The sequence below is a fragment of the Carassius gibelio genome, chromosome A3 (genome assembly GCF_023724105.1).
Source record: "Carassius gibelio isolate Cgi1373 ecotype wild population from Czech Republic chromosome A3, carGib1.2-hapl.c, whole genome shotgun sequence".
Classification (NCBI taxonomy): domain Eukaryota; kingdom Metazoa; phylum Chordata; class Actinopteri; order Cypriniformes; family Cyprinidae; genus Carassius; species Carassius gibelio.
In genome coordinates, this window is record NC_068373.1 from 13,632,515 (window position 1) to 13,656,330 (window position 23,816).

General features: G+C 36.8%; 2 protein-coding genes and 1 long non-coding RNA gene across 3 annotated transcripts; 2 read left to right on the forward strand and 1 right to left on the reverse strand.

The window, feature by feature from the left end:
* Positions 1-1,857: 1,857 nt before the first annotated feature.
* LOC127948140 (glycogen [starch] synthase, muscle) lies at positions 1,858-17,515 on the forward strand. The gene is made up of 16 exons (XM_052544718.1): positions 1,858-2,029; positions 3,097-3,215; positions 4,168-4,349; positions 10,995-11,186; positions 12,141-12,326; positions 12,575-12,719; positions 12,993-13,110; positions 13,199-13,319; positions 13,416-13,522; positions 13,907-13,966; positions 14,053-14,245; positions 14,369-14,495; positions 15,049-15,144; positions 15,273-15,436; positions 15,584-15,664; positions 16,215-17,515. Exons 2-16 carry the CDS (start codon positions 3,098-3,100, stop codon positions 16,425-16,427), a joined length of 2,103 nt encoding a protein of 700 aa, XP_052400678.1. The 5' UTR covers positions 1,858-2,029; position 3,097; the 3' UTR covers positions 16,428-17,515.
* Positions 17,516-17,647: 132 nt separating this feature from the next.
* LOC127948156 (uncharacterized) lies at positions 17,648-20,325 on the reverse strand. Its single transcript, XR_008151906.1, has 3 exons — positions 19,769-20,325; positions 19,368-19,489; positions 17,648-17,984 (listed from the first exon to the last, which is right to left on the reverse strand). It is a non-coding gene; the product is annotated as an uncharacterized LOC127948156 (long non-coding RNA).
* Positions 20,326-21,486: 1,161 nt separating this feature from the next.
* On the forward strand, positions 21,487-23,615 carry tmem86b (transmembrane protein 86B). Its single transcript, XM_052538902.1, has 3 exons — positions 21,487-21,634; positions 21,963-22,206; positions 22,964-23,615. Exons 1-3 carry the CDS (start codon positions 21,584-21,586, stop codon positions 23,416-23,418), a joined length of 750 nt encoding a protein of 249 aa, XP_052394862.1. The 5' UTR covers positions 21,487-21,583; the 3' UTR covers positions 23,419-23,615.
* The last annotated feature ends 201 nt before the right edge of the window (positions 23,616-23,816 follow it).

Below are 23,816 nucleotides of genomic sequence, written 5' to 3' on the forward strand. Positions count from 1 at the left end.
AGTGAGTCGCTTGTATACTGACGACGATTACTGCCATGTTGAGAGGGTCGTGTTTGAGAAGACCGATTAAAAACAATGTTTTAATAAATAAATAGATAATCGAATTTTATATCAGAATTAGAAAAAAATAACAAGCCACACATTAGGGCTAACGGTTTAAATGCAGCTAAAGAGCTCTTTGTGCTTTCCCCACATCTAGATATTTATTGAAATACTTGATGATGCTGTTATACGTGAACATCGACCTGAAATGGTTACTTATAAAATTACTTAAAAATGCATCACTTATTTCGAAAATGGTTGAATGTTACATTAGATTTTATAAAGAAAAATACAGAAATAAAATGCCATACATATCTTTTAAATTACATGCAAGTCTTATTATTAAACCAAAGTACTTTATTATAGTATACATTAAGTATATACATTAATAGCTGTCACTTTACATTTTAAAGTACTTTACTTTCATGCTTGTGTTTACATTTATAATATTGCCAACAGGGGCGTAGCACCAAATTCTGGGCCCTGTATACTCTCAATGTCAGTGGGCCCCCTACACATGCCATTGTACGATGCGGGTTAGCAAAATGAAAATTCAATTTTGAATGATTTTTTATTTTTTATTTGAATATAAACAAGTATAGTGTTTAAATCTATTTGGCCTACTTGTGCTCAAATACCTTTAAACCTTAGGCTACATCAGGTTTGTGTACTAACATTTTCATCCATGATACTGATGCAAGTTTTAAATTAAAAACATTTATTTTTGAACAGAAGAACACGAGACAACTGTACCATCAGAAACCAATCAGATAAGCTAAGCCTGCCATAATGAAAAAAAAAGTCAACTATAAAAAAATAAAAAAAAAGTCAAATGAGATGTAATCTACATCCCAGTAAATGCCCACTGACGAGTCTTTTTGTTTGCGAAATCAGTGATGAGAACAGTGATATTGGTAGGCACATCTACGTGTGCAGAAATATAGGCAGATAATTTATTAAGGAGTTTGAGAATATATCACACATTATAAGCAATAGTAGGGCTAGTAACTTTACACTGTGCTGCCACTCTTTCCACTTCATTGAATCAAAAAGCTTACTTATTTAAGGTAAACAAGCATCCAGAGTGTCTGGCACTGAGTTCATTCTCTCAGTTGGTGTTATCAATATATTTTGAAATGAATAATGACATCAATTGGAGGGCCCAATTAATTCGAATTAGGCTACAAAAAAGTTTTACAAAAATTTCAAAGGGCCCTCTCCCTAGATGGGGCCCTGGGTAGTCAGGTCCACTTTCCCCCCCCCCCCCCCCCCCACTACCACGCCCATGATTACCAAAGCATTACACACAAAACAAGCAATGACAAGAAAAATTCATGTACAATTTTAAAATAACAAAATAATACAACTTCTACAATATATACAATACGTGCTTATTAATGAATAAAATAAGAAAAGTAATAGAACAAAATAGTAGAATATCTGTATACATTACATATAAAATAACCATTTATCGGGTTAGTAAAACAAAAATCTGTAATAAATGTACTATACAAGCATAGTCGTTGATTATAATAATCAATGCAGAAGTTAGTTTCTTGAGGTTGTGCTGCTTAAAGTGCGCACAAAACACAGAAGCCAGTGGCTTACTAATACTATCTATCCTTGCGAGTTCCCAGAGGAAAGCTAATTTTTCCCCAACATTATGTTTAGCCAATCAAACTCTTCATTCAGGTAAACGCCTATATCTTTGCGGAAGTGAGCGGTGAGGAGGCATGTGAGGAGGAGACGCTCCGAGATCGAGTGGGAGGAGTCAGCGTCTGATAAGACACGCCCATATGTTTATGACGTCCCGTACCTTGTAGCGTGCCCGCTGTCACCCTGACGGACAGACAAATTGCCGTATAATACAAGGAGAATTTATGCAGGAGACCCCGCCCACTGTCAGTTCATCCTGCTGGTGATTGACTCCAGCAGATGTGAGGCTTGCGTCGCGACTCGCTAAGCGAGGAGAAGACGTTACCGCAGGGTGAGTGCATTTCTTAACTTACTGCTTTTATGTGTTGTCAGTCTGAAATTACATGTCCGTGTGTTTTAAAACCTGCAGAGCAATTCATTTGCGCAGCCCGTGATTCCTGTCACGCGTTTACTGGGGTCAAACCCACTTGTACATCCTGCGTCAGACTGTCCATCCTTCCTCAAGCGTGCAGACGAAAAGCTTGCGACTTTTCTGATCGTGTGCAACCTTGTATATTACGCACTGGTATATTTATGTCCACGAAACTTTATGGCGACTGTGACGTTCTGTGTTCGACTGTGTGGTCAAAGCGCACGTACCATGTCAGCGCGCGCGCGCACGCGTGTCTGCGTCGAAACAGTTACAAATCGCGGCTCGGTTTTAAATGACACTTCACTAACACTTTAGAACACGAAATAGTGGTTTCATAATCCATGTAGCAAGTGCGTGAAGGTGTGCTTATATTGTATGGAGGACCTCAAAGTACCGTTATGTCATTCATGAAGCCTTTATCGGTTTACATGGACTATAAACGCCATCTCTCAATCACTTTCTGTCTTTCTTGTAAAACTGGCCTCATGTTGCTCAATGTATGTTGAAAGTGGAGGGTGTGTAAGTAGTGGTCTGAATGATTAAATGGTGTCATGATCGTAGACTCATGCCTAGACTTGAGATGAAGTCACAGTGTACTTGTAGACATCTCAACATATGATATGATTTGAACATCCACTTGCTCCTAGTACTAAAAAGGCTTTTTCAAATGTATTTGTGTGTGCAAATCCGAGAGAGGAAGAGCTAGTGAGCCATGTTAGAAGATGAGTCATTTTAATGAATTGCTGTTGATATGATTTTGTGTCAGTTGAGAATAAGGAAGTGTGTGTGTGTGTGTGTGTGTGTGTGGTGCTTGCTTGAAGGTCAAATACTGATGTCGACAGCTTTCTGCACATCATATAAAGTTCACATTTATATGATGGATATAAGCTGCATATTACTTTAAATGTCAGGAGTTCAGTACAAATGACATTACTGTATTAATCTAAAAAAAAAATGTATCGATTGATTGAAATTATATTACCCAGCATGCCACTGGCGCGCAGTTTGTCGGTCACCTCCCTGTCTGGCTTGGAGGATTGGGACGAAGAGTTTGATCGGGAGGATGCAGTCCTGTTCGAGATCGCATGGGAGGTCGCTAATAAAGGTGTGCATGTTTCATTTCTTGGATATGAAGTTTCAGTTCTAATGTATCATCGTACACATTTACACACATCATTACTGCAGTCTTCAGTGTCACACAAACCTTCAGAAATCATTCTAGTATGCTGATTATGTGCTTAAGAAAAATTCATTATTATTGTCAGTGTTAACTAAGATTTGTTAATTAGATTAGATTTAATCTCAGTTTAGATTAAAAAAAAAATGATTTTTTTGATAAATAGAGTACATGGGATGGATCTCTTTTCTAACATTATAAATGCCTTTGCTGTCACTTTTAAACCATTTAATATTCGTTTGATTTAATAAAAGAATGAAAGTATTAATTTCCTTTAAAAAAATCTGATCGTGAGTTTAAAGCAGTTGTGTAAATTTAGTTTTAAGATATATATCGCGTTGTTCCATTGACATGTCATGAGTGCACTAACAAAAAAGTGCTAAAGTATATATACACCATAGTTTTTTGGGCATAATACCTTGTTTGTTTTGAATTTAGGTACCTGATACCACCTGATCCCATTTACTCTTTGTACACCGAAAACTAATAGGACTATAGGAAGAATTTCATGTAAGACTGTATTGAAAGTATATGTCCAGTTTATTTTGTCCACTAATTATTTTGAAGCACTCTATGAGAGACCGTTATCTACCTGAAACCAGATACTGTTGTTTTATATACACCACATGACTCAGCTGCCGAGCGTTCACAGATACTGTATCCACATACTCAGGGGCGCAAGAGTCATGTGACTTTGGTGTTGGAATTTGCTGCGCTCTTTGAGTGAATATTATATATTATTTACCGCTAGATTAGATAAAGGTCAAGGAGGGGTCAAGGGGACCTGTTGATAATATCAAGTTCAAAGGGTTGGGTGGCCTTTTCTTTCTGGACCTAAACATCTGTTAAAGGTTAACTAACCACTCTGGTTTTGTGGCAGTTGGTGGCATTTACACGGTGATCCAGACCAAGGCGCGCCTGACCTGCGAGGAATGGGGTGAGAACTACTTTCTGGTGGGCCCGTATATGGAGTCCAGTGTCAGGACACAAGTGGAGCTGATCGAACCCTGCAATGCGACACTCAGGAGAACCATTGATAAAATGAACAGCAGTGGGTGCAAGGTATACGCATTCACACACTTTCATACTTTGCTGGTTGCAGTGTTAATTTCGTTGACTAAATATTTTCGTCATTATTTTCGTCACGAATATATTTTTGCCGACGAAAACGAAACGAAAACTAAAATAGAAGGCACTGATGGAGACTAAAACTATGACTAAATTGATTGACATTATCGTCAACGAATAAAGGACGAGACGAAAATAGACTGTGACGAAAATCAAATCAGCAGACGGGAGAGATGCGAGGAATGAGCAAAAGAACCGGCAAAACAGAACAGACTGCATGAGAGAAGAGAACCAATCAGAGCCTGACTTATTGAGACGTGAAGCGAAGGTTTTCAGTTTTTATGAGCTCCCGGGAAGTCGGCATTCGAAGAGGTGGTAGGGACTTTAAGCCTCTGGTGGAACGGCAACGCCATTCTGGCGTTGTATTGCGCCTGCGCGAATTTAACTGCTACTTTGTGACGTTCTAATTTAACGGTCTACTACGGGAGAACAGCTGATTTGCCGGAGTCGCTACAACGTGAGAGGTTAGGTAAATAAATGTTATGTTTTTAGACTTATTTACATCATACAATATTAAAAACTCCTCTTCTGACAAAAGATTGTCATTTAACGCCAAAAGCAATCCTTCTCTTGCTTTTTTAAATTATATATTTTTTTGGATCTCAATAAATGAATTAATGCTGCGTTGCGCTGTTCTGTTTTACCGTTGCTTAGTGACTTTTACGTTCTTGGCTACAGCGGTGTGACGGCAAACTTCCGGTCGCTGTAGCCGTTCCATTCGCAGCTGTTGCTTAAAGTCCCTACTGTCTAAAAGAGCGACAAAATGTCCACAGCTCACTTCCCGTTTGACGACGAACAAAACAAAACAAAGTGTAAAGCACGCGGAGCGCTCATTCGTGGCAAGAACACAACCAATTTGAAAAGACATTTACAGACGAGCCACCCGGACATTTTCTCAAATGTAATTTCACAACGATGCTCTTTTGTTTATTGAGCTAAGCAAAATTGTAATAGTGCAGTGCGTAGATGTTGTAGCATTAAATATTACGAACTGAAAAGTACTGTAAAATAGCCCCTTCTTCAAATTAGATGCGAGCACAATACTAATACGTAATATTATGATAAATACATTTGATTAATACTAATGTTTAGTATATTTTATAATGTTCTACTTGTTGACAATATCACAAATATTTCTATATTAGTCATGTGAAACATGAATGTTCACATCCTATCATTATACATACAAATCTAGCAATATTGTAGTATTTAAAACATACAATATTGCTAGACAAATGAATACCTTATAAAATCTTGTTACTTTTTTTATCCACCTAGCTGCCAACTTATTAAATATTTACTTTAAATGTATGCACTTATTGTTCAGCTCAGCTGTAAGCTTTAAGGTCCTGGACCTAACGTTATTTTTCTTTTATTGATGGTCAATTGGCAGCTAGTTATTGTTTACATTATCATGACAGTGTTTGTTGCTGCATAAAAGCTTTTGAATCGAAATAAAGACACAGTTGTGTTGAAATAAAGTTGAATTTGTGTTTTATATATTTTGGTTAAGTTTGTTTCCTATACCAGCTGTAAAAAATTGTCTAGTAAATCTGTTATTGATTTTAGTCTTATTTTAGTCGACTAAAATACCAAGCAATTTTAGTCGACTAAAATACCAAGCAATTTTAGTCGACTAAAATACCAAGCAATTTTAGTCGACTAAAATACCAAGCAATTTTAGTCGACTAAAATAAGACTAAAATTAAAACAAATCAGATGACTAAAACTTGACTAAAACTAAAAAGAATTATAGTCAAAAGACTAAGACTAAAACTAAATTAAAATTTCGTGTCAAAATTAACACTGGCTGGTTGGTTGATTCGATAAGCTTTAGGTTTTAGGTTTGTTCACTTCTCTGTTTATCCACACTAATATGTTCTCACACACACACATGCACCACACAGCCATTTTAATCTGCTCTTATCCGCAGTGATACCCTAAACCTTCATTCAGTGTTTGTGTGACATCTCTCCGGTGTGTGAGCGTTAAAGGTTAAAGGCTATATCAGTGTCCGACCGCCAGACTGAGGTCTATTTCAGTTCTTTGAGGAAATATTCCCCTGAGAGATGCAGTGTAAATTGGCACCAGTGTTATTGCAGAGTCACCATCGGTATGAACAGAAATGTATTTGTATAAATCGAAATCAAGCACCCAGGTTTCTCATAGTATGTATTAACTAAAAATGTTTGCTAGCTTGTCCATGTGGAGTTGTTATCCTTGAAAATTTGGGGCAAACCTGTATGAAGATCTCGAAAAGCCTGGTCACAGAAACAGGTCCTTTACAACGCGAAACGGATCTTCTTTGACAACGACTACTTCAAGCATTTTTGCAGGAGTGAATCACCCAAATATAAAGAGGTTCATTTAAACGGGATATTTTTGCTTCAGAATGTGAGTAACATTCTTCTTTACTTTCAGGATAATAATACTTTTTTTTTTTCTAAATTGACATATGCTTGCTGACGTTTTGCTGAGTGGAAATCACTCTTGGAGGCGGCCGTGTTTCAAAACTTGGTGCACTTTTGATAACCCAGGGAGTCAACGTCACAACTCCCTGCCCTTCTTACATTGGGGTTTGGCCCATGAGACAAGAACTTGGCTGAATGGATGTTTGGAAGACTTGTTCATGTACATAGTTCCTGTTGACTGAGTTGACAGCTAAAGTGTTTTTATTATTCTATATTACTGGAACATATACTGGTGCCTAGAACATACAATATTTATACCAATGTCAATGCGTAATTCAATTTGTGTCAGTTATAATGTGAAATGACTGAGCAGCCCAATAAAAAGAAAGAACATATTTAATCAGCTTAGAAAAAATGCAATTCTCTATTGCACTGCTTCAAGAGACCCACCTCTCTGATGGGGAACATTTAAAACTGAGGAGGGAATGGGTGGACCAAGTTTACAGTTCCTCATATAACAAGGGAAAGAAAAGTGTTGCAATCATGTTTGTCAAGACTGTTTTTTTTAATATGGAGCAAGTATATAAAGATAAAGAGGGATGGTAGTTGGAACAATTTCAGGCAATAAAATCACTATTCTTAATCTTTATGCACCTAACGAGGACTATCCACAATTTTTCAAGAATGTTTTCACTCTTTTGGCACAGAAAGGTGAGGGAATGTATTTAATTGGTGGGGACTTTTAACTGTCTGTTAGATAGTAGTGTTGATCGGTTACCAGCAGAAAGGGGACCACAGTCAAAAAAAGTTAAAGCTCTTTTAGGAATAATGAGAGAAATCAGTTTAACAGATGTTTGGCATTATGTGCACCCCAAAGAGAAAGATTTTACCTTTGTCGCATGTACAGTACGTGGTAGTTATTCTAGAATAGACGACTTCTGCACATCAAGAGCAGATTTACATAATATCAGAGAATGTTATATAGGTCCCATAACCATATCTGATCATGCTCCAGTTTGGCTAAAACTTCAGTTAAGACAAGATAAACAGTTTAAATACTGGAGATTAAATGTCTCAGTAATAAATTATTGTAAGGCGAAAGAAGAAATAAGACAACAACTGATTGAATACTTTGATATTAATGATAATGAACTGGTTACCCCATCTATTTTGTGGGAGGGGGCCAAAGCATTGACAAGAGGTAAAATAATAGAAATAACATCTAGGAATAAAAATGTGAGATTAGCCAAACAAAACGAGATAGAGAATGAAATAAGGAAACTGGAATCCTAACAGAAACAAACAGGTCAAATGAAAATTTTAGAATGTTTAAAGCAGGAAAGAAAGAAATAGTTCCAAAGATCAAACACTCAGATACCTCAACAATGGTAACACAACCACATGATATAGTTAAGGCATTTGAAGATTATTATAAAAAATTATATGAAGGCCAGAAATGAATAAATAAGGAGGAAAGAATTAAATAATTTCTGCGAAAAATTGAACTAAATAAACTAACAGAAGACACAGCAAAGGAAATAATATCCCCTATTACAGAAGAAGAAATAAGTGTGACTATTGCAAATTTAAAAAACAGTAAGTCACCAGGGGTGGACGGATTCCCCGGAGAATTCTACAAGGCATTTGTAAACGAATTGGCTCCTAATTTATGTAAGGTGTTTAACTATGTCCTACATGAGGAAGATCCCCCACATTCATGGTCTGACGCAATTCTAACGGTAATTCATAAAACTGGAAATGATCCTACACAATGTATGACTTATAGACCAATAAGCTTACTATATCAGGATATGAAAAGCTTAACTTCAATCATACCAAACAGAATTCAGAAGCATATAAAAAAAATTGGTCAAACCAGACTGGATTTATTAAGAAAAGGTATGGAACAAATAACATATGAAGAGCTTTAAACTTACAACAAATCGGAAAAGATAGTCAAACACCTTGCGAAAGCATTTGATAGGGTAGACTGTGTGTTTCTGGAACAGACTCTAAATTATATGGGGTTTCATGACACTTTTGTTAAGTGGGTAAAGATTTTTTATAAAAATCCTAAATCAAGAGTTCGAGTAAATGGTCACTGCTCAGAGTTTTTTAACTTCGGTAGGGGAACTCGTCAGGGAGATGGAATGTCTCCAGTCTTATTTGCTCTTAGTATTGAGCCATTAGCGGAGTTGATAAGGAGCAACCCCAGAATACAGGGGATAACAGATAAAGGAGGGAAGTGTAATAAAATATTGTTACACACCGATGACATCCTATTATTTCTGGATATAAGGTTAATGCTGGACATTGGCCCACTCAGTTAGATAATGAAGTATCTTTTTGATGGTCTAGTAAGGGTTTCAGATACTTGGGTGTCACACTTACACCCATGGCATCACAGTTATACTCTGCTAACTACTCACAGCTCTTTGAGACCATAAGAAAATACTTGGCAAGATGGGAGGTATTGCCTCTCTCCATGTTTGGAAGGATTGAAACCGTAAAAATGAACATACTGCCGAGGCTTCTCTTCCTATTTCAGTCTCTCCCTGTTATGGTTCCAGTCTCAGCAGTTAATAAAATAGAAAAATGGATTTCAAAGTTTATTTGGCAAAACAAAAGACCAAGAATTAGACTTAAAATACTTCTGTCAAATAAGGATGGGGGGGGTTTGAACCTTCCTAATCTTAGATACTATTATTGGGCTGCTCAGCTTAGGGCTATGGCTGCTTGGCTTGACATTGATAAGGAGGCAGAATGGGTTAATATTGAACAGAATTCGCTTCCTGGAGTCTCTTTGACAGTTCTGCCATTCATAGACTTGCAAGCACAGAAAAGAATGAGGAAAACAAATATATGGATACAGCACACTGTCAAAATTTGGTCCACAATACAAAAAAAGTTTAGAGGAGTAATCACCATATCACGTGCAATACCTATTAAAGGTAACCCAGATTTCCTCCCTTCTATATGGGATAGTGCCTTTAGTAGATGGGAAAAGAATGGTTTAAAGATAATTAATCACATTTTTGATGGAGAAACCAAAAGATCTTTTTCTCAATTATGTGAGAAGTTTACATTGAGTTCGAATTATCTCTATAGGTATTTACAAATACGACACCATATCACAACTCGTCATTAAAAGATCTCCAACAAATATTGAAAAATATTTGATCAATATTATTGAACATGATCTACCCACTAAAAATCATATTTATATTTATAACATATTTATGCAGGACCGATCTGATGACATGTTTCATATCAAAAGAAACTGGGAACTAGAGTTAAATGCTGTAATGGAGGATGAGATGTGGTTAAATATATTTGCTAGCTGTCATAAGGGTATCAGCAGTCAAATATGGAAGGAATTTGATTGGAAAATGAAAATGAGATTCTTTAGAGTTCCACTGGTGGTTGTCAAATTTGACAGTACTTCGCCATTGTCACAATGCTGGAGAGGTTGCGGGATGGTGGGGGACTATGTGCATATGTTCTGGGAATGTCCCAAATTACAAAAGTATTGGCAAGGTGTTAAAAGGGAAATCGGTTTTAGTTTTAGAAAGAGATATCCCCATGCATCCAGAATTTTTTTTGCTTGATGGTTTCCCCTCAGATCAGTTCAGTAAATCCCACTTATTTGTATTGCATATCTTGTTAATGGCAGTTAGGAAGATAATCACTGTGAACTGGATGAAGGTACGTGAGCCCACTGTGACAGAATGGACACATAGACTGAAACCGATATACATGTTTGAGAAGATGACAGCAGACTTACAGTTGAAATCGGACATTTTTCGACAGAGGTGGACACCAATAAAAAATCTGCTGGAAATAAATAGACTTGATATATGTTAATGCTTGAACAATGCAGTGAATGTACTGCTATGTAGTGTATTCTTTGAAGTGCTGTCAAGGATTTGTGTATTTATTTTAACTTTAATAATTGTTATTGTTTTTTTTTTGCTGTTTTTTTTATATATATAAAAAAGGATAAAAAGTTCAATAAAAACACAGTTAAAAAAAAACAACCATATGAAGATCTTATGAACACGTGAGATCTTGGTTATCAGAATACTATTTCTGTTGAATGGTATCATTTTTAATGTCTAGCAAAGTGACAAAGTCTCAATTTCCTGCTTTCCTTTCCCTTCTACTCTAGGTATATTTTGGTCGATGGCTGATTGAAGGATCTCCATATGTGATTCTGCTCGATGTGGCCTTCACAGCCTGGTCTCTGGACCGCTGGAAGAGTGAATTGTGGGAGAATTGCAGTATTGGTGTGCCCTGGTTCGACAGAGAGGCTAACGATGCTGTTCTCTTTGGCTTCCTCACTGCATGGCTACTGGGAGAGGTGTGCAGTGTTGTTTTAGTATTACTCTTAATATTGTTAACTCTTCATTTTATTTTTGTATTTTCAGTTCCATCTTAATTTTAATTTAAGTTTTAATAATTTTATGTCATTCTGTTATTATATATATATTTTTATATTTCTATGAAGGTTTAGTTTATTTTTAATTGAGGTTAAGTTGTCGTAATTTTAGTTACTTTAACATCAAAGTTATTTGTTTCAGTTAGTTGCCTTGTCAGTTTTTTTTTTTTTTTTTTTAAGTTTACACTTCTCATCTAATATTTATGTTTTATCTCAACTTTATTTTACCTTACAATTTTTTTTAATAGTTTTAATTTTAGATAACTATAACAACAGGTATGGGTTATAATTAGCTATTTACTTTCTATTAAATAACTATGTACTTATACCTATTTCCTGTGTTTGGTTATTCAGGACAGAACCCCCCCAACACGCGCGCGCACACACACACACACAGAATGTTATTAAAGGTGGTGTATGTAGGATTGACACCGAGTGGTTGAACTAGGTATTGCAGTCCAAATTCAAAATATTGGAGAGGGTTTTTATCACCCGACCCCTCCTCCTCAGACTTGATGCACTCGCTGGTTGCCAGATTGATGAAACCAACAGGAACGAGTGCACTTGACGATGAATGACATAAAATACACTGTGTATTCCATCAACTGGCAACCTGGGGTGACGAAATACAATTAAGTAAACTGGCAGTGGGCGGGTTTCATAAACCAAAACAGAGACCGATATTCTGGCCCGGAACTCACATTTTCAAAGGAGAATAACTGACTGTAGCATTGTTTTTCAGATAAACAAGTATGTTAACATGTTTCTTAAATATATGCAAACATATTATGGGATTTTTATGCTTTAGTAGAATCAAAAACCTACAAACAGCACTTTTAATTCTCATTAACTATAATTTGAATGTGTGTGTTTCAGTTTGCAGCTCAGTGTGACGAAACTCCTCACATCGTAGCACATTTTCACGAGTGGCTGGCGGGTTTAGGACTCGTCTTATGCAGGCAGCGCCAGTTACCTGTAGCAACCATCTTCACCACACATGCCACGCTCCTCGGCCGCTACCTGTGTGCCGGGAACGTGGACTTCTACAACAAACTCTCTGAGGTTTGTGCTAGAGAATGTGTTTTTGTGAATAAATGATACGTCCTCTGTTTATGCTGTTTATTCTAACCCACACCTCATAGCACCAATCAGATTTCTTTAGAAAATGTTCCCTATTTTTTAGCACATGAAGATTTGACACCAAGATGATGCTCTAAATGGATAAACGCATAGAGCGAAAGAGAAAAGTTCATGGAATTAATTTAAAGAGAGCTTCCTGAAGTGTCTGTCGTTTTTTTCTCCATGTGTAGTTCAATGTGGATAAAGAGGCCGGTGACAGGCAGATCTATCATCGGTACTGTCTGGAGCGTGCAGCCGCCCGCTGTGCACACGTCTTCACCACCGTCTCTCAGATCACCGCCATTGAAGCAGAGCACTTACTAAAGCGGAAACCAGGTGACTTTAGTTTCTATCTGTACTGTTTCCTCAACAGATTGTAACACTACATCCTAAAGGCAGCAAAAAGCAGTCGTGAAACAGTCAGATTACACAATTTAAGATGTCATCATGTGCAGATTGAACTGTTATTAGAAAAGGATTCTGGGCTCATTTCATTTCTGTGGATGCTTCCTGATTTAGTTCAGAATTGGACTTTGGCCAGGAAGCTGCTGCTTTTTGACCCTATTTGGTCTGTTTGCCAAGACATCCACGTTCTTCTTTCTCTGTCAGATATCGTGACTCCAAATGGCCTGAATGTGAAGAAGTTCTCAGCCATGCACGAGTTCCAGAACCTCCACGCTCAGAGTAAAGCACGCATCCAGGAGTTTGTCAGAGGCCATTTCTACGGGTCCGAGCTCATAAGACACAATCATATTCATGTGTCCGGAAGCAATATACTTTGTCATACATGTTTTCTCTTACTGGTTTGTGTGCAGGCATTTAGATTTTAACCTTGACAAGACAGTGTTTCTCTTCATTGCTGGACGCTATGAATTCTCAAACAAAGGAGCTGATATTTTTCTTGAAGCATTGGCTAGACTTAATTACCTGTTGAGGGTAAGTATTTCTGTTTTAGGGCTCATGTCCATTCCAACACAAATATATAAAAATTAAATTTGAGCTTGATTTGAAACTGTATTCTTGTATGTCCAGGTGAATCACAGTGAAGTGACCATAATAGCGTTCTTCATCATGCCTGCTCGTACCAACAACTTCAACGTGGAGACCCTGAAAGGCCAAGCCGTACGGAAACAGCTCTGGTAACTGCACTGTGAAGACTGCCAACCATGAATGTCTCCGTTTAGCTCAACCTACTTAATAGAAACAACCAAGTTGTCTAAAAAGCTGTTATATTTGCTAAAATGTTATATTTATATTTTATGTATTTCAGCTTTTTTTAATGAAACTAATGAAAACAATTTTTTAATCATTTTAGTTGTACTTAAAAATAATAACAATGGTCTAGACTAGAGCATCCTAACATATTTGCCTTTTTTCTGTTGCCAATCTGCAGTGATGGATGTAGAAAGGAATATATTTGTATTGTAAAAAAAATTTTTTCTCCAAATGTTTACTTTGACGGAGAGACTGTTGAAGAAGTGAATGAATTTTGTTGTGAAATTGCATCTCTGTTGTATTGCCAGGGACACTGCACATACTGTGAAGGAGCACTTTGGGAAGAAACTCTACGAATCACTTTTAGTGTGAGTTGGATTTTTGTGTAGAACTGTTTTCAGAAAACGTAAGAATCTCTTCTGAGGAGTGACATTGCTCGCTGTATTGTTCTTAGAGGGCAGCTGCCTGATGTGTCTAAGATGTTAGATAAAGAGGACTTCACCATGATGAAACGTGCCATCTTCGCCACCCAGCGCCAGTGCCTGCCCCCCATCTGCTCTCACAACATGCTGGAGGACAGCAGTGACCCCATCCTCAACTGCATCCGCCGTATCGGCCTCTTTAACAGTGCTCAGGACAGAGTCAAGGTATGTACATGCACGCACACACTCAGATAACTATACCAAAATGGATGATGTAAATAAAAGTGCGCTAATTCTTTATGTAGAATAACCACTGACTCCACTTTAATGCCTCATGTTCTTCACTAGGTGATCTTCCATCCAGAGTTTCTCTCCTCAACTTCTCCTCTACTGCCAATGGACTATGAGGAGTTTGTGAGAGGCTGCCATCTTGGAGTATTTCCATCCTACTATGAGCCCTGGGGATACACACCAGGTAAAACTGCACACACTACCAGTGTGCCGTGTTCATATTTATGTATATGCATGATCCATTCAAAACTTTAGCCAGTAATATTGAAAACAATTTTAGTACATAACCAATAAATAATATATTCTGTTATAGTAACAAGCAATATTTTTTCTTCAGAATGAATGCATTACATTTATCAAAAGTGGCAGTAAATACATTTTTATATTTTTTTTTATTATATTCATCAAAAAACTCTGAAAATCTTTTTATCTCAGTTTCCACAAAAATATAAAAAAGCAGCAAAAAATATTAGGCAGCACAACCGTATTCAACATTGATGATAATAATAATAAATGTTTCTTGAGCTGAAGGATCACGTGAAATTTTAAACCATAATAAAGTCTCACAATTTTATTTATTTATTTAGTTAGTTTTTTATATATAAAATAAATGCTGTTTGGTGAGCAGAAGAGACTTTTTTTCAAAAACGTGCAACGAAAGAATACTGACCCCGAACTTTTGAAGAATAATGTACAAATTATGTATTAATAATGTATTATTAATGTCTTTTTCTCAGCTGAGTGTACAGTGATGGGCATCCCATCAGTCTCCACTAACTTGTCTGGGTTTGGCTGTTTCATGGAGGAGCACATTGCCGACCCATCAGCTTACGGTGAGAGTTGTACATATATGATGGAAATGTTGAACATTACCTGCAAGATTCTCTCATTTTTGTTCGAATCAGATTTATTTCATTTCATTATGTGTAATGCACATTGTTGTAAATTCCCTCTCTTTCAGGTATCTATATTCTGGATCGGCGGTACCGTGGGGTGGATGAGTCCTGCCATCAGCTGACCTCCTTCCTGTTTCAGTTCTGTCAGCAGAGCCGCAGGCAGAGGATCATTCAGAGGAACCGAACAGAGCGCCTCAGTGACTTGCTAGATTGGAGATATTTGGGCAGGGTCAGATCTCACACACACACACACACACACACAAATGCACAGTGAATTATCATCCGGGACTGTCAGCCACAATTAAGTTCATGTGCATCAAACCAAAGCTTGCAGCTTATTGTTCATGAACTAATATAGCATGTTTCTGTTTCTTAGTATTATGTTTCTGCCCGCCATATGGCTTTAGCGAAAGCTTTCCCGGACACCTACATCTATGAACCTCAAGAACCCACTTCCGTAAGTTAAAATGATGAAGCAAGCTATTGAAATTGAGTGTTTTAGTTTTATTTGAATAAAAACCTGAAGTTTAGTTCTCTAGAAAAGTGATTCTCAACCAGGGTCCTCATCAGACCTCAAAGGGGGCCTCAAGATGACTTAAAAATATTTCAAATTAGACAAAACAACAGTTAACATGCTAAAAAAAATATATATAAATCTAGACATATATTGTTTTAATTCACCTCCTCAATGGAAAAACCTCAATATATGAGATTTAAAAGAATTAGATTTTTAGTCATGGAATAGTCATGTACATTACTTAAGGCTCGATTTACATGGTAATTTGAATATATTTACATTTATAATATACATTTTGCTAATTAATTTACCAGATAGGAAATGTGAATTAAAAATATTTTGAGAGTAAAAAAAACACCTGGACAAGTCCTTGGGCCTCTCTATCTTGTTGTGGACAATGTGGGGCCTTGAAGTCACAAGGATGAGAATCTCTGACAGCTCTAGAAAGTGTATATTTGTTGACATTTATTTTTCTATTTTCATAATTCAGGCCACAGGCTTCCGTTACCCGCGGCCCGCCTCAGTTCCCCCATCTCCTGCCCACTCGCTTCACTCGTCTCCTCATCACAGTGAGGCTGAGGAAGAAGAGGAACCATATGATGAAGATCTGGAGGCGGAGAAAGATCGGGTCAACATCCGCCAACCGTTAAACATGCCGAACCGGAACAAGAATCAGACAGCTGGTCTTCCTGAGAAAAACTAAAACGCACCCATACATACACACACACACACTGATTATACTGTAAGGCACTTATATACACAGTGACAAACACACTTTACACACATAATAACACTCCCCTGTAAGTGAACGTAACGCCTGCAAATAGTATGTCTGCGTGTTGGTTTTCTGAAGAGAAATAAATAAGATATTTAAGTATGTGGTGAGCCAAAGTATGTGATTTTTAAGACTTTCTTTTGAAAGAAAGTGTCTTTCGTATGAAGCCAACAGAGGGCAAAGGATTCAATTGCAGCAAGAGTTATTCATATGACAATTTATATGAATTCATATGAACTTGACATCCAGCTGTGTGCCAGTGATTCAAATGGCCACTGTTAAAAGTGAGACAATAAAAATAATTGTTACAAACATTTATTTTAAAGAGAACTTTATTAGAAACTCTTTACAAGAGTAGTTAAAAAAATATATATGCACTTTCCCAAAGGTGTATGACTTTCTTCTTTCCGTGGAACACAGAAGAAGAGGTTGTGAAGAATGTTCATGTTACACAAAATAAACACAGGGTGACCAGCGGCTGTCAAGGGCAAAAAACGAAAAATATCATACAAATAATCCTTACGACTCGCACTTGAAGTCTTTAAATGTCATACAATATCTTTGTATAAAGTACAGACCCATATTTAAGATGGTTCTAACTTTAAATAATGGTTCGACAGTCATACTCATTATTCATTTTCATTTTGCTTATTTCAAAGAGCTAAACTTTTCCCTTTGTGTTTCACGAAAGCAAAATATTCTTAAATCTTTTAAAATACTTTAGATTGAGTAAATGACAGAATATACAGTTTTCTGAAAACGGCAGGTTTCCCTTAACAGTATTATGTAATGTCACAAACATAGTGACTATCCAGCAATTTTCCAGGGTTATAAAAAAAAAAAAAAAAAAACTGGTTAAATGCCAAGCAAGTGATGTAGGTAAAGCTAACCAGCCAAATGCATACACTGGAACATCATTAGTACTGTAATACAAATATACAGCAACACTGTTAGAGTTTGTCATGTCTGTCACGGCTGTAAAACTGAAATTAAAATATACTACATTATTACTGTGACACTTGTTTTATTAATTCATTGTGTGTGTTTCTTCGGTTAACTTTCTGCAGCAGTCCACTGTTATCAATACACAGCTGTACCCTCCTCCCTCCATGACCCAGACTGAAAAAAGGCAAACAGAGTTTCAGATAAAATATATAATAATACAGAGAGATATTTAATGGCATATTCATGTACCATTTTTGGACTTTTCGTGAAATTGTAGCAGGACAGAAAGCAAAGAGGACAGTTCCAAAGGCAGTTTATGTCTGCATTCTCTGTGTAAATCCAGATTGTGGTTTTTGGGCTATGAACTCTGTCAGTTAACAACATCTGTCTTTCTTACACACTCATACCAAGTAAGCTGCTCCAGAAGGAATTGTATGTGGCATTTCCTGTTACAGCTCCGAGTCTGGCAGGGTTTTGCCGCATCATTTTCACTGTGAACCCATCTGGACCTTAGTGTCCACAATATGGTAGTCTGATCATCTGGAGAGAAGGGAAAAGAGAGATTGCAATAGTTGTTCTTAGATTGCTAATGCTCACGTTACAATCCTATATCTTATATTAACAGTTAGGGATTTTAATGAAAACCCAAACCTGGGATTCAGGCACGTTACATTGTTTACTTGTGCAAGTGAGCAACCACCTAGCAACATGCTAAAAATCACTCTGAACCCCTTAGCAATTACAGGACATAGCAACGCCCTAACAACCCTAATAAAACTGTGCCCTACTGTGCTAGATGTTAAGTTTTGTGAAGGAGGGCCACTGGTAGGAAGCTTTTTAGCTTATGATAAATATGCATAACGGTGACTGTAAAACATGTATTTTATGTATGGAAATAAAATATTTTCAGTTTTAATATTTGGAATATGGTCATTGCTGTATGTACCTGTACTTTAACCACCAACCAACCACACCCCAGCCCCCTCCCCGCACACACCCACTGTCCTCTTTTTGGAGAACTCAAATATGGTCACCCTACATGGCGTTCATGAATGCACAAAACTACTAGGATGGTACCTCTGTGTTTCACAGACACACCCAGAAATTAATGTAATTGCTTTGCTTATTAAGATAATGTAAACCCATGAGGCAAGAAAAACTAAAAAGCATATTCATGTATCTTAAAGCTTCTGCTTACATGAGTCTAAGCTCTTTTCAATAAAATCCATGCTTAAGTTGATATCTGATCATTTCAGAATACAGTATAGGATGTACCGAATATTCTTCAGTTTTATGCAAAACAGAAATACAACAAATATCAAATTTCTGTCATATGGCCATAAATTATTTGGAAAAAAAGCATTTTTGCAGAGTTGTGTTTGACACATGATACCTGTAACGATGTATCTTACAAGATAATACGATTTAACATCGCTCTCACTTGAAATGTGTCCCCACATTGAGTCCTTGAATTTGTGGGTATTAGACCTGGAAAGTCCTTGAAAGGTCCTTGAATTTGAAGTTAATCTAGGTGTGGGAACCCTGTAGATCAAAACTAACGGAAGTAGCTTTTCTTCTGTAGTGTGACTTAATATCAGTGAAAGATCATCAAAAAAATAAAATACAATTATAGGATCGGGACTTGGTTCCAATCAATGGTTGTTGACTGAATGGAGGCAGATCTGAATGCAAGTTTGCAGTTGATTGTAAGAAAGGGGCAGAGTTTAAGGTGACTAAATGATTAAAGAAGTCTGGCATTTAACCAGAAGGGAAAATAACGTGCATGGAATCATCAATAAAATGTAAAAGTGGCCTGGTCTTTGTATGGAGACAGGTTTCTGGAGTATTTCGTTATTTATTTTTCTGTAAAGTGAAGGTTTTGAGTGTAGATGTCAGATTTTTGAGGTCTAGTTTGTGACGCACAGTATCTGAGATGATTTCTCCGGTCCTGTCTCCAATCAGAGACTGGTCTCCGTCCAATCAGAGAGCAGAACACCAGCAAGCCGAAAGCAAGAGGGATGTTTAGACATTTGGATGGAGAGAGCCTAGAAGGGAAACATCTGAAAATAATTTATATGTTTTAATGTGGCAGGGACAATGAAACTTGTGTTTTGGTTATATGCTAACTTAATATGAAGTATTTTCATTTTGGCAGACCACCTCTTTATGGCAAGTCATATTTTGAACAATGCTTTAATTTCTTGTGTTTAAAAATAATTATAAGAAAATAGCCTTACCAGCAAATTTCAACTGTCAAATCATTTTTTTTTTTATCTTGGCCACCCCATAATGCACCACTGGGCACATACAGTGTTTTCTCATACCGTTTTGCAACAGTGCGGAGATCTTGCTCACGCCAGGGGTCAGAGAGGACAGAAGGGTTGCCCACCTGAGGATGGTGAAAACATGATCCGGGACAGTTACTTATCCCACGCAACTGATTATCATTATGAAATAAATGCAAATACTATGGCAGTCAGGATTTCAGGTTTTAATAAAGTGCAAATTTAATCAAAGCAGAGAAAGTTGTAGCTGTTGAAACAGGTTTTCTTTGGAGAACTCACCTAAATGTCCATATCCCACTATTCCAACCTTAAGTTAGAAAAGGGATTCAGCAGATGAACCATGAAAACATTTTTTATTTTGTCAGTTCAAGAGAGTTCATTATTATTCACCTCTATACAACAACAGCAACTGTGTTTTTTAAACTCTATAACATTAAACCAGCATGTATTTGCTTTTATATTCCCCACACATGCTCTTGGTTCAATCTTTGGCTCCTCCCCCTTTTTAATTTCTCCACCTCTCTGTCAGTGTCCAACTATATATTCTCCTTTATCTCGAACACACTTATCTCACTGACACTATCTGTCCTCACAACTTTCACTTACCAGTTCCTCACCTTTTGTCTCTTTTTCTTTTGGATGTCCGTCAATCTCTCTTCGCTGTTTGAGCTTGAGACACAGGGATAGATCAGAGGCTAAAGTGCATGTCAGCCAGGATTGTTAATGATTAGAGTCAGTGTGAGTCCACTGGCGTTTGGATATGTACTGTAGTATTATTTATGGTGGAAACAGTGAAATTGAAACAGATATTTTTCATCTTTCAGACACAATTATAGGTTTTATTATAAGTTTGAATTAGTTGTAAAATGTTTATGTTTTCTTTTATCATTTAAAAAAATACTGTTTTTTTGCTGTTTTCAATTATTTTTTCAAATAAATTTAGTTCATGTTTACTTTATTTCCAGTAACAAAAATTAACATATTTACAAGTCTCAAATCACACTTATTAACAAATATAATGACATTTTTTAAAAAATATTATATTACACATTAAATGACAATAATTTCCCCAATTTCATATCATAACACTGCAGCTCAGTGGTGCCCTCAAGTGGATAAAAGTGGGGGAATATGGAAATATCTCCAGAAGTTCAACAGTTTTTACAACAATGCTGTTAAAACCATTAACAACTGAGAAGCTTATGAGCACTAGGAATTAAAATAAATAGCAATTATAATAAGTGGGGCTCGAACGATTACATTTTTTATATATAATATTAATTGTATTTATATACTGTATACATAATACATATACACAGTACACACACATAAATGATTAATCACTTAACAGCCCTAAATTATATATATATATAAGTTGCTTGTGTTGTCTATCCTTACTGACACTTACACATACATTAGAAAAGTTGATAAAGTTAATAAAAGATGTTGAAAAGACACACTGAAAGACAGAGAAAGATAATTTTCTATCATTAATTAATAATAATAAAAAAAGTTTATCTCCCTGAACTTGTGTCTCAGTCATCAAACCTTTGCTCTTAGCTATGATGTCACATCAGGGTAACAGGCCATGATGCAGAGAGAAACCAGCAGAGAGAGAGAGAGAGACAGGCACAGAAACAGAGAGAGAGAGAGTGAGGGGAGTAAGTTGTTTATGACAGAACAATCTGACAGATAACGCATCACTCATAATGGTCCAAAGTCCAGACCTACTCCAGCCAATGAAACACCCTGGCATACACAGTTCACAGAGGCATTACAGATCTCCCAGCTGTGGAATAGGTGGCCCACCTCTGAGAAGGCTGCGTGTGTGACTGTTTAGGCCAGAAGACAGAGATGGACATCCTGGAAACAAGTGCTTATGACCGCAGACAACGCAGGAACATGGTAATCACAGCAAACACACACACACACACACACCTGCGCAAAAATACAGACACCTGTGTCCTGCTCTTGTGGGCTTATTTGTGCAATTCTATCACATCCAGTTTACTCATTCAAATCCACATTTAGTTACAATTTACTCAAAATCGTTTTTCTAGCTTGGTATCACACTCACATCCTGTGTGATTTTCTTTTATAATAAAGATATTTGCATTTAATGTTAAATAAAAGCAGTATTACTGACTGAATTTTGTTTAGAGCACAATGAGTGCAGACTGTATAAATCATGCCTGTATTGTTTTCATTATTTTCTCCATTTCTTTATTTCCAGACCTGTGTACTGTTTCTTTATCTGCTCCCTTTTTTCGCATCCTGTGCAATGTACTTCTACCTGTGGATCCCAGACTCCGCCCCCTCTCTTCTGGCTGCAGGCATTAAGGCTACTCCCATCCTCAGTCTGGTCCTTCTGGTGCTCAGCTATAATGGGGGGCGGAGTCTAGTGGGCGTGGCTGGAGGGTTGCTGCTCTCAGCTGCCGGAGACTGTTGCCTTATTTGGCCAGAACTTTTTATCCATGGTAAAGGTTATTTCTTCCTGTCCCATATCTTTATTTAAGACTATCAGGGTTACTGACACAAAGCCTACCAAAACCTCCAGGTCATATTTCACTATAGAGTCAAGAGGAAAAAGAACCTTTCCTAATTTTCATACTTTCTTACTATTTTAAGACCACAAGGCACATTATTATTAACATTTAAATTATGTGCATAACATTTTGTTTTTGTTTTTTAAGCCTGTGTATGTGTACAGTATTTTTAAGTATTAAAGTAATACAAATAAAATAACAATCACCTTTTTAAAATAATGGAATTTGCCATAAAATTGTTAATAATGAAAATAAATTAAATGAACATTAGTTTATATTCTTATGTGTTATATTTTCTTTATGGTTTACTTTATATTTTATTTCCATTTTAATATACACTTATAACAACTGATTACTTATTATTAATTACAAATTTCTTCATAGCAGTATTGTCGTAGTAGTTTTTATTGATAGTCTGAATTAGTTTTTATTTTTATATTTTCCTTATTTTATTTTTGATCATTTTGTTCTGTTTTTGTCATTTAATTATTTTCTTTTTTTAATATGTCTATATTTTTTAATTAATTAACGTAGACCAAATACAAAAGAGAAATGTTTCACTGGCACCTTTCTGACATAAAATACATTTATGCATATATGAATACATAGTTTTTGTCATGGTTGTAGTTTTAGTTAACTATAATAACTCTGTCTCACAGTCTTATCTCTGTCTTTTGTTTTTTTGTAGGAATGGGCTGTTTTGCTGTGGCACACTTGATTTACTCTATTTCCTTCCTGTCCTCTCGATTTTCTGCAACATCTTCGTCTGTCTCATTCTTTATCCTCTACCTCATCCTGTGGTTGTTCGGCATTGGAATGTATGTTTACCTCGTGCCCTTCCTGCGGCTTGATCCAGAAGCTGACGTTCTCGTCCCAGCCATAGGGGGTTACATACTGCTCATTGTCATCATGGCCACACTGGCTGCTCGTACCCGGCGGCCTCTCATCCTGCTGGGCAGCCTGGTCTTCATGGCTTCTGACCTCACCATTGCACTGACAAAGTTCAATGTCTTTGATATCGAATACAAAAAGCACATTATTATGACAACATACTACCTGGCACAGCTGATGATTGCGCTGGGTGACGTGAAAGCAGCACTGGAGGAGGAGGCTGATGACATCCACAAGTGGAAGAGATCATAAGACTGCTGTTGATGGACGTTGGTTCAGTGATGCTACCCAAACACTTCATTGTGTACTCATTGAGAACAGTTGATCACTGTATAAAATGGGACCACTTTGGATAATCCTGTGTCAGTTTCATAGTAAACTCACAACTACTGTGTGGACATGACTTACTGTACATCCCTAAATATATATATAAAAAATATTACACAGTCTGACCTGTTAATTTAGACTTTATTCCAGCTTTGTTAAAGCAGATGAACAGACTCTTTGCTAAACTGAACTGATTTGATCAAATTTAAAACAACTAGTTATGCATATTTTCGCAACTTTAGAGCCTCCTACAGTTAAATGCCGTAAAGCAATCCGCCCTTTTCGTGGAATTTCGTCATACTCACAGAACAGACGTTAATCTC

Excerpts from the sequence above, each read along its gene's own strand:
- LOC127948140 (XM_052544718.1), top strand. The coding sequence starts at position 3,098 with ATGCCACTGGCGCGCAGTTTGTCGGTCACCTCCCTGTCTGGCTTGGAG. Across the intron at positions 13,967-14,052 it reads CTCTACGAATCACTTTTAGT|AGGGCAGCTGCCTGATGTGT; the intron begins GTGAGTTGGATT and ends TATTGTTCTTAG. Across the intron at positions 14,496-15,048 it reads GCCCTGGGGATACACACCAG|CTGAGTGTACAGTGATGGGC; the intron begins GTAAAACTGCAC and ends TCTTTTTCTCAG.
- tmem86b (XM_052538902.1), top strand. The coding sequence starts at position 21,584 with ATGGACATCCTGGAAACAAGTGCTTATGACCGCAGACAACGCAGGAAC. Across the intron at positions 21,635-21,962 it reads GCAGACAACGCAGGAACATG|ACCTGTGTACTGTTTCTTTA; the intron begins GTAATCACAGCA and ends CTTTATTTCCAG. Across the intron at positions 22,207-22,963 it reads GCCAGAACTTTTTATCCATG|GAATGGGCTGTTTTGCTGTG; the intron begins GTAAAGGTTATT and ends GTTTTTTTGTAG.